General features: G+C 30.3%; 1 protein-coding gene across 1 annotated transcript; it reads right to left on the reverse strand.

The window, feature by feature from the left end:
- Positions 1-839: 839 nt before the first annotated feature.
- On the reverse strand, positions 840-10,634 carry LOC145329291 (uncharacterized). Its single transcript, XM_080173348.1, has 5 exons — positions 10,564-10,634; positions 9,387-9,437; positions 5,817-5,991; positions 1,886-1,962; positions 840-1,484 (listed from the first exon to the last, which is right to left on the reverse strand). The coding sequence occupies exons 4-5, from the start codon at positions 1,958-1,960 to the stop codon at positions 846-848; spliced, it is 714 nt and encodes a 237-aa protein (XP_080029474.1). The 5' UTR covers positions 1,961-1,962; positions 5,817-5,991; positions 9,387-9,437; positions 10,564-10,634; the 3' UTR covers positions 840-845.
- Positions 10,635-10,891: the final 257 nt, after the last annotated feature.

The following is a 10,891-nucleotide window of genomic DNA, read 5'->3' on the forward strand; positions in this document are numbered from 1 at the left end:
CAAGTTTGTGTTCAGATACGTGCTTCAACCATGGTTTTACATTATTAACATCTTCATCTTGTAGAATGAATTTTTGACAGTTGACACAGGGAGTCGTGGTTTCTTCAAGAATGGTCAAATAAGGAACACAGGCAGCTCTGACAAACACCCAATCTTTGGAAAGCATACCTCCAAACAATTTCTGTATGAAAGAAAAGTGCTGTTTTGTTTGATCTGAAGCATCTTTAAGTAGTTTGAGTTTATCTCCTTGATCTTTAGGTCCAAGTTTAACCTCTATATTGAAAATAGCATTATGCTTAGGAATTATCATGATGGTGTCCCATTCAGTCTTTTTTTCTTGCAGGCTAAAATTATAAAACTGATATTTGTAAAAGTTTCTCAGTTTATTATCAGGGATCTTGTATAGGAATGTATTTTCAATTGTATTAGACAACTTTTTACTTTTAGGACTTGGACTAGAAGAACACTGATCTTTGTTTGAGCTTTCAGTGATAATATTCTGAAAAACAGATTGATTGTTCTCAGCAGCTATAGCCTGTTGCTTTGATTCATTATTGCAACGTTTTCTATCTACCTGACTTTTTAGCACCTAACATAAATGAAGCTAATATTTCACATGTTTTAATTTTTTGTTGTTGTTTAAATATTAACTAATATTATGATTGAATAAAAAAGAACACAATAGAAAGACAAAAAAGAATTTTTAGCAAGTTTGATGAAAAGTAAGTTTTAGATATCTCAAATTAAGATCATTTAATTGATCAAAATAAAATAATTACGCCTTAAATGATTAAGTGAATATATGGTTTTAATGAAAAAAATGTAGTTTATCATATGAAATATTATCATTCCTGTTTAAACAGCCAGTTCTGTGGGTTTTGAAATTTTAATGGATTTTCCCTCCACTTTTTATGTTCCTCAATACAAGACTCAAGTTCTTTATCTGAATACTCTTCAATGTCAAGGATCTTCATCACTCTTTTCTCATACTCATTAATTTCTGCATATTTATCCTTTCCTCTTTTTCCTTTCCCTCTTTCAACTAATTGTTTTATACAATCACCCGATTGAAAACTATTGAGTATGAAAGCCTCTAAATTTGATTCTCTTGCTGCATTGACAAGCTCATGATGTAAACGTTCTTCAAGATGTTTATCCAAAATCTGAGCATCTTGCTTTTCCCTTCCCTTGTTTCCTAACACAGTCGGTTTCTTGGGTGTTACAAAATGATTTGGAATAGCTATAACCTTACAGCCAGGATCAAAATAATAATCAGCTACTTTCTGTTTTATCTCTTCAATCTTATCTTTAACTAATATTCTTTGTTCTTCTCCTGCAGCGCCATGAAAGTTTATACTCATTTTACCAAATTCTTCAGCTAAACTTGATGATTGAGAATCTTGTGATGATAAAGGGAAAACTCCAAATTCTAATCCACAAGTACAATTGGTAGAAGAAATTGTAGACTCAATCTCAACTTGCTTCTAAATATCATTCTGTGTTAACACTTATCATTTAGGTCCCTTTCCAAATAATTTCTGACTATAATATAATCATGTCCACTTAACCCCTTAATTTAGCAATCTTAAATTTTAGGTCTTTTTTCTAAAAGCAAATAACTAACTCATTTTTAAAAAAAACTGGGTAAAATATATTTATGTAAGATTGAAATCATTATTTTCTATGTAGATATTAATAGAGTGGAATTTTGACTTTTGCTAGAAAGCAGCAGAAAATAGCATCATATTTTTACTAAAGTTCAATGTTTCTGAATGGGGTTTCTAATTGATTGATAATTAACATTGTAGCCTAGCAATTTTTAATATTTTGTTAAAGTCATAAAATATCTTTGTATAATTTTAATGACTAAATACAGAATACATACCTTTTTAGAATCACTACCAGGACCTGCACAACCTGTGTTTTCATCCATTTCAGTTCCACTGCCTAATTCCTCCATTTCTAAATAAAGAAATTTAAGATTATTTAACTAAATGCACAAGTAATCTCGGAGCTCTTCTATCCAATAGAAATAAGCAATTTTTATTTTTATTAAAATCTAATTTTATTTAACACAATAACATTAATGACCATTTTTAAATACATTTTTGATCTTTAATCTCTCAGTTCTTGCAAATTATTATTTTTTTCAATAATTGTATTGGCCACCAATCTTTAGTATTGTTCAAGTTGATTTACTTCCCTGCCATGAAATAAATAATAATCTTTTCAAGAGTTATTTGAAGCCTCACTGTAATGAAGAATTAAATTGCAGCTGTTAATGAGATCTTATACTTAACACATAGCCATTCTAGAACAAGAAACTTTAACTTTCAGCAATCAACAAACAAAAACTTCAGTCCTATGTAATTTTGGGTCCAGAATCATAATCTGTTAAAACTAAAATCCTATGTCCTCCTTTTTGCAATAAAATCGCATTAAAATTTGCAACAAATATTTGCGATACCTTATTTTCATCTTATAAGAAACAATAATCCATTTTGCTAAAAAAAATTAAAGTTAACCATTTATTAAATACTTTCATATCTTTAAAGAAGTTGTATCAACTTTTTTTTTATAGCTAGCCGGTTCTTTTAGTAAGTAGTAGATGTAAAATTTTTCATAGAATTCAAATATGCAATCGGTTTTTTTTGTAGACCTCTTATTTTTTAAGTAATATAAGTTTTAAAAAAAAAATAATTAAGTCGGTTTTAAGGTACTAAAACGCAACAAAATAAAAGAAGAAAATGGTCAGTAAGAACAAAAATAGTAAGATCTTTAATTTGACACCTTACTTTTAAAATTCTGTTGAGTAATTATTGAAAAAATCTATTTTTTTAACCTCGGTATAATAAAAACTTTAGACCTAAATATTTTCTCAAACAGACATAAAAAACATGGGTTCATATATACCATTAGAATCAGAAAAATATTACGAATCCATTGTAAGCAAAATTGAAAAAAATTAAAAAATTAAAAAATTACAGAAATGGCCAATTATTTTTTTTGTTCAGACAACACTATTGTCTTCCCTTTTTTACCCCCTCTTTACCCCCTTCCCATTTTTATACTCAATTGAAGAATTAAGACGTTGCCTGTACAACATAATATGATATTTTCATATAATTCCTTTTATTGTAGTTTATATACTATATTGTAAACTTTTTTTTTCAATTTTGCTTACAATGGATTCGTAATATTTTTCTGATTCTAATGGTATATATGAACCCATATTTTTTTATTTGTGAAATAATAAAATTAAGTTCAAAGTTTTTATTCTCGTGGGTTTAAAAAAATCGATTTTTTCAATAATTACCTGACAGAATTGAAAAAGTAAGGTGTACTATTTTTGTTCATAATGACCATTTTCTTTCTTTTTTTTTGTTGCATTTTAGTACCTTAAAATCGACTTAATTTTTTTTTTTTTTAAACTTAAATTACTTAAAAAATAAGAGGTCTACAAAAAAACCGATTGCATATCTGAATTCTGTGAAAAATTTTACATCTACTACTTACTAAAAGAACCGGCTAGCTATAAAAAAAATAGTTGATACACCTTCTTTGCAAAAAAAAAATATTTTTTTGCAGAATAATGCCATTTTTGTCAGCAATATAAAAAGTCTCCTAAAAACAGATTGTTAGAAAAAAAAGTAAATGTAAGGATTATAATATGTTTTTCTGAAGTCATTTAATAAATTTATACAGTAAAACCAGAATTGTGCAACTTATTTGAATAAAAAGCCAAAAAACGTAATTTGCAAAAAAAATTGCAACACCTAAATCACATAGAAAAATAAACTTTTAACCAATCTAAAGTAATATGTTTTTAAAAACATTAAAAAATATTAATCTTTTTTAAAATGAAGTTTGTTTGAAAAGTTCTAATTAAATAGAACAGGGCAAAATTATTTTTTCAAAATGTAAACAAACACTTAACTTTAAAAATGTCTATAGTTTTTCTAAAACTTAAAAATCAAATCGTACTCAAAATAAATGTTTTGTTTGTTAAATCTTCTTGTGGCGAGATTTTTGAATGTTACTTTTTCATATGTATTGAATAATCATAAAAAAAGAAAAAAATTGCATTAAGCCGATTCAAATATCTCAAATATTTCCTTATTAAGGCAGCAAAATAAAAAAAGGTGTAAAATAAAAATTATTTATTTTTATTTTTTTTAATCTGTAAAACTTTAAAAAAAAAATTAAAACATGATTTTTGCAAAAAAAGATATTTTTTTATCAAAAGGAAATATTGTTTACTTAATCAGCTGTTATCAAAGAATATACAGTTTTCTTATATTGGGCTAAGAATAGTAATTTCAAGGGATCGACAGCCGCACACAAGCCTCAAATTTCGCAGGTGTACAAAATAAAGATTTTAATCAGGAGAATGGCTGTTAAGAAACATGTTTAGATATCCAGCTTAATTTTAGAGTTATAATATGACGATTTCACTGAGGCTTACCCGCAGCTTCTAAACCCTGTTAATTTCAATTAAAAACTATATTTATATTAATAAGATTAAGTTTGAAAATTGCAGTAACATACTAGGATCATAAATTTAGATCGCACTCTCATTTAATTGAGTGAAAGAAGGAGTTATGCCCCCTGTTCCCTCCAAACAATAATTATTTGGACGCCCCAAAAATGGACATTAAAAAACAAGAATGACAACATCCAAAAAGCGAAGCTCTGAAACAATTGAAAAATGAAGTTTAACACCTGTAGATTGTCAGAACTCATTAATCAATATATAAAAGTCGAAAAAATTGTAAGTAAATTTGTTAAAAACTGCTGAAATATAGGATAATTAAGGACATAAATACATTTTTAGAAGGTGATTATAGAGATGCTTCACTTATGAAATTGTATTTTGTTGTCCTAGGAATCAGTATTCCAAAAATCGGATAATAACATCACATACAAATTTGTTGTTAAAAAGTAAAAAACGACATGTTTAAAATGGACATACGGACATTCTGGTATTGAATATAGTGTTGCTACGCTCTCTAAATTGTACCTTACTACGGGAGGAATCACCATATGAAGTTTCAAACCGAAATGAGCTATCCGTTCCGGACGAACAGACTGACCAACTCGAATTATAGAAAAACTCACTGTTAATAATGATAAAAAAGCATCGCTCTTTAATATATACAAGCGGCTGCGCCCCTAGCATCTAGAGGCTCTATTCTAAAGGATAAATAAGGGCAGAAAAATAGCTTAACTCCATACCCAGACTTTATCTATAAAATAAAATAGCCTAAAACCACCTTAGGACCTATAGGAAACTTTAATGTAAAGTAGAACCATATCGGGTCAGTGATTAGCAAGATCCTTCGCTACAGACAAAAAAAATTTTACTACTTTATATAATAAGACTAGCGGCTTCGCTCCTAGCCTCTAGGGGCTTTGCTCCAAGAGGTGATAATAAAAAAATTGGGCGAAATACGTAAAAGGACCAAGGAAATCCCCTACGAAAAAAAAAAAAAAAAAAATATGGGGGGTTTTGTTTTGGGGGGGGGGGGGGTTGGGGGTGTCCCACCCCCCAAGAAAATAGCCTAATACCACCACAGGAACAGTACGTATATTCCTTGAAGAGTAGAATCCGATCGGTTCAGTGGTTACCAAGATCTTAAGGGACGGACAGACAGACAGACGGACGGACGGACAGACAGACAGACAGGCATCGTTCTACTTTGTATTATAGATGATCACATTTTAATTCAAAGAATTATGGTCTTTAAATTATTGTTAAGAGGGGGGGGGGGGAAAGTTCTGACACTTTTGCAAAGACTATATATGGCAAGACTTACCTTGACCCAGTATATAGCTATCTCATTGCATTTAAGTTTATTCTTTGCAGGAGCAGTAACAGCACTCCCAGCTTTTGTTGTAGCAGCCCCTGAGTCAAAAGGATCTGCCAGTTTCTATATTTGTTGTTCTGTAACCAGTTTGTTTTCAACACAACTCTCTTGTCAATAGAACTGCCTAAAATTGAGAGAAGTTTAGTAAAAACTAAATCAAAATAAAGTTCAGTTATATTTCCTTTAATAAATCCCAATTTTGAGTACTTTCCTTTCTTCTTGCTAAATAATGATAGTGAAGCTACTAAAATTAACTTCAAGTACTACAATAATTTTATCCAATTATGGAAAGTAGTTGTTCTTGTGTTGATGTCCATGAAAAGTATTTTTGTGTTATATTATGCACACCCTGCCTAAACCATTTAAAGGATAGAAAAAATTTACCATCAAAACGGACAATGCAGCGTTCAAATAGGACCTAGTGCCAAGTAGAATCCATTGAGCATGAAATCCTAGCTGCTGCTTCTTGGCAGAAATTTCATTTTTAAGATTGAAGGTGAAAAACACTCAATTCACCCAATATACAAGGTAATTCTACTTTTAATACAGGAAGCACAAAGGTGTTTTTGTAAATTTTGCTCAATAGGATACTTTTGTGACACAAATAAAATCTTATTAATGTAAAATTAAAGAAACAGTAGTGATTTGACTCAAATTTGGTTAACTTGTCTTAGTGTTTTAATTGTTTTTTTTTAATATCAAACATTAAGGTATAGTATTCTTTACTTATTAAGAATAGAGAAAATTTAGAGACATACTCTCTAAATCAGCCAATAGAATAACCATGGAAGAACAATCTGGCTAAGTTATTGGTAGAAATGTGTAAAGGTTTTGACAGAAAATAGATATTTTTTTTGCATTTCTTAAGACAAAGTTAGCTTTTTAGAAATCATATTGTTGAAAAATTTCTTTGCTGTATTACTGGAATGGATCATGCATAACAAAAAATAAACAAAGGTGTTTGTCTGCTAGAATTTCTATTTTAAGCTGAAAAAGTATAGGACCAGAGATATTTTAGATGATTATAGTGCTAAGATATGACATACAGGTTATAGGATTACTTAACTGTATAGTTAATATTTCTATAATATTCTATATAATTCTAATAAACTGCCAAGTAATAATTTGTAATAAATCAGTTTCTATTAAAATTTCTGATATGAATTTGTTAATGAAATTGAAGACCAATTAATAAGGTAGGTATCTTTGTGAAATGTAACTAATTCTTTTTTCAAGTTCTCTTCTATATTAAACTGCTGTAAAGCTTTCCGCTTAATAATAAAAACTTGATGCTTTGGTGAAACCTAAGGTCTGTGCTGAGTGCTAATATAAATCCCAATAGATGGAGTTATAGATTCTTCTAAGTGTGTGATATTATATTTTCACAAGACTTTAGCTGGGAAAATGATCCTTAAACTGGTATGTTTAATGGCAATAAGCCCCAACCTACAAAATCTACAAGTTCTTGTTTCTGATATGGTTGAATCAAACAGCAACTTTTGATTTATATTTGATCTAAGTAAGTTAAATTTTATTGGATAGTGTCTGATTACAAAAAAATTTGATTGCTTTAGTTCCTCAGACATCCAGAAGTTCTTTCCTTATCCTCAATGTTAAGTACCATTTAGAGATGTTGATCTTTTACATCAAATTCACTGAAGATCTCAATCATGATAAACATTGCCACAGCACAGCAAAGGCAAGTCTTATAGTTAAAGAACCCTTTAATTAAGCGTTTTTGTTTCAAAAGGTTATCATGGTACACCTTTTAAAGCTAAAAAATTCATTAATAAACATGAATTTTTGGAAGAAATTCAATACAATCTGAACTTGACAAAGCCGAAGTTTAACTCAAATTTAAACTGTACATTGATTGTAAACAAAGCTTTAGAAAGTAATTAATACTAGTTTAAGCTCAAAACCAGCTGACATCTGAAGATATGAGAGCCTGGTTGATGATTTTAACATGCATTTAGGCAAACTGGATTCTTAGTCACTTCTAGAGTGATTTGTGTTAAAGCCTAAGATTCCCTGTTCAAGAAAGGCAGACTTAAGTTTCAATCTTCATTTTAGAAGAGTACTTTAAAAAGTAAAAGAAAATTAGCTCCGTGGATTATCATACAGTATTCAAAAAACCTTTAAATCATATCTTAGCCATATACATAAAGTATAACTAGTTTGTCAAACAGGTCATGTAATCTGTTGAAATTCTAAAAGACAAAAACATGTGATCAGTTTGGTTATGGATGATCCATTTGAGTAATACAGCAAAGGAATTTCAACAATTTGAAATGCAACTATTCATAGTTGACTTATTATATACGCTTTAATACCTATATGCTCTACTTTAAACAAGGAAAGAAAGAAATTCTTACAGAATGGGTTTTACCTTTTCAAAGCTTTATTCTAAGAAATGCAAATATTTTCTTTTAAACATTTTGCACACAAAATGAAAACTCTCCATCTCTTCCATGCAAAAATCTGTACAACCAATAAAATAGCCAAATTTCTCTTCGCCAGTTATCCTATTGGCTGATTTAGAAAGTGCGTTTCTAGATTATCTCTATTTTATCACATACACAATTTGCAAAGAATTCTATACCCAAATGTTTGAGATTAAAAAAAAACAATTAAAACACAAAGACAAGTTAACTAAATTTGAGACAACTGCTTTATTGATTTCACATTAATAAGATTTTATTTGTGTCACAAAAGTATCATATTGAGCACAATTTACAGAAACACATTTTTTCTTCCTGTATTAAAAGTAAAATTACCTTGTATATTGGGTTTATTAAGTGTTTTTCACCTTCAATCTTAAAAATGAAATTTCAGCCAAGAAGGAGCAGCTAGGATTTCATGCTCAATGGATTCTACTTGGCACTAGGTCCTATTTGAACGCTGCATTGTCCGTTTTGATGGTAAATTTTTTCTATCCTTTAAATGGTTAAGGCAGGGTGTGTATGATCAGGTTCATATTTCATGATAAAGATGAAACAAATTAGAAAATATAATTATACACAAAGGATAAAGTAATTGTTAGGAGCAAAACTACTCATTACCTCCAAAATAAAAGTAGATAATAAACATTCATTTTTTTATTGACAGGGGGGATATAACAGAAAAAGGCAATGACCCATAAATTGATGTACATCTTTAAGGATGATACACAAATTACCCCTTCTGTTGTAGAAGAAAAAGGATATCTGTGTGTCTGTCTGTCTCTTGCCACGGATCTTACTACCTGCTGATGAAATATGGGTCTCCCTTACATCTAAGCTTCTTATAGGTCCAGAGAAAGTTTAAAACTAATATGGGTACCTCAGTTAACCTTTCCAATTTAAATTGACCATAGAAACAAATTGCCCCCAAAATTTAGTACTAAAATTATAAGAGGAGGGTAAACTTCCCTTAAGTGTCCCTACAGGCCTCTTGGGGCGTTGCTTTAAGTATATAAATAAAGAGAAACAGATATATATCAGTTATAGAATAGTTGTGTTACTAATAGTTTTATTTTACCTCTTACTTATACAGATAACTCCAAGGCCAATGAGTAAAGCTTCTCTGAACCTAAACAATAAATATGTCCATTAAAAAATATAGCTGACTCTAAACATTGTACAGTTGTTTTTTTGTTTGTTACTTTAACCCTTAACAGTCGGGCCCCTTGCCGCACCTTAATCGGTCAGGGGGGAGGGGGGGGGTGTTCAACGCCGCCCCCTATTATCTAAGTTCCTATTAGAGCTAGAGGGCTAAACATTTTTGTGCAAGTCCCCTGATTGATACTGGATTTCTGACCTTAAGTGAGTCAAAGTCAATTTTCGCTTCCTTCACCCTTTTATTTAATAACCTTTGTTTTTAGGTCCTTTTTTACTCAAAAATTTCAAACGGGTGTAATTTTCTTATTTTTGAAGCTAGAAGAACAATTTTTTTTGCAGAAAATGTTTATTTTTATCTATATTTTATATTAGTAATATCAAAACATAAATTTCAGCGGCCGCAGCTGTATTTGGCAGCTGCCATCCGCCGCAGTCGGCGGTCGGCGGGAAAACGGCGGCAGATCTTTGTGAAATTTTAATACGTTATGTAGACATTAAAGAAAAGCCTAAGTTAAAAATTTGAAGTCTCTAAGTCAAAAATTGCGGCCACAGGAGCCTTTTAAAGATTTCTAGAGACCTGGAGGATCATACCTGGAACCTGAAATTGACTTGAACATCTGTATTTCATATGAGGATGTACTACTAGAGGATATTTTTGTATTTTGGTAAGATAAAATGCTTATTAAGTCAAAAAAAATATTTTGCATTTTACCTGGATGACCCTGCCAGGTTTGCTGTTATCCTGTGCCCGCCAGGATGGAGATAATAAAAAAATTTCAACTCTCAGTTATGTGTCATACCCATATTTTAAAAGTCACGCAGTTTGGGCCCTTTATCTTTTACACACAGAAAATGAGATAGAAAAAACCGGAAAGGGGGGGGGGGGCGTTCAACGCCCCCCATCCCCTCCGACCGTTAAGGGTTAAGTCAGGTTGAGTTAGGTTATATTGGGCTCTGGGTAGCCTTGTACAAATTTAATTTTATTTTTACTTAGGAATACACTTTATATATTTGCATATAATAATTTCTTATTGGCGTAAGAAAATTAAAATGTAAGAAGCTGCACTATTACGAAAATGTATAATTTCACAACTTACCTAACAACAGAAGATAACACTATGGCCAAGTTATTCTAAGGAGCAGAGCTTCTCTGTAACTAAAATAAAAAATATGTCCATTAATACAATATTTTTTTTAAGAGTCTTGGTTTTATGACTTTTCCTATATGATTTGTTGTGAGATTTAGTAATTCAAAGGCCAATAAAAAGTTTTAAAATGATAAAACAAGGAAGGGACAGACATAATTATAGAATAGCTGCGCTTCTTATTATAATGTATAATTTTACTGCTTACCTTATATCAAAAGATAAGACCAATTTCTGCTTAGTAGCAAAGCTTCTCTATAACTAAAATAACAAAAACATT

Source organism: Acartia tonsa, chromosome 10, assembly GCF_053477335.1.
Source record: "Acartia tonsa isolate MP-2025a chromosome 10, ASM5347733v1, whole genome shotgun sequence".
NCBI classification, from domain to species: domain Eukaryota; kingdom Metazoa; phylum Arthropoda; class Copepoda; order Calanoida; family Acartiidae; genus Acartia; species Acartia tonsa.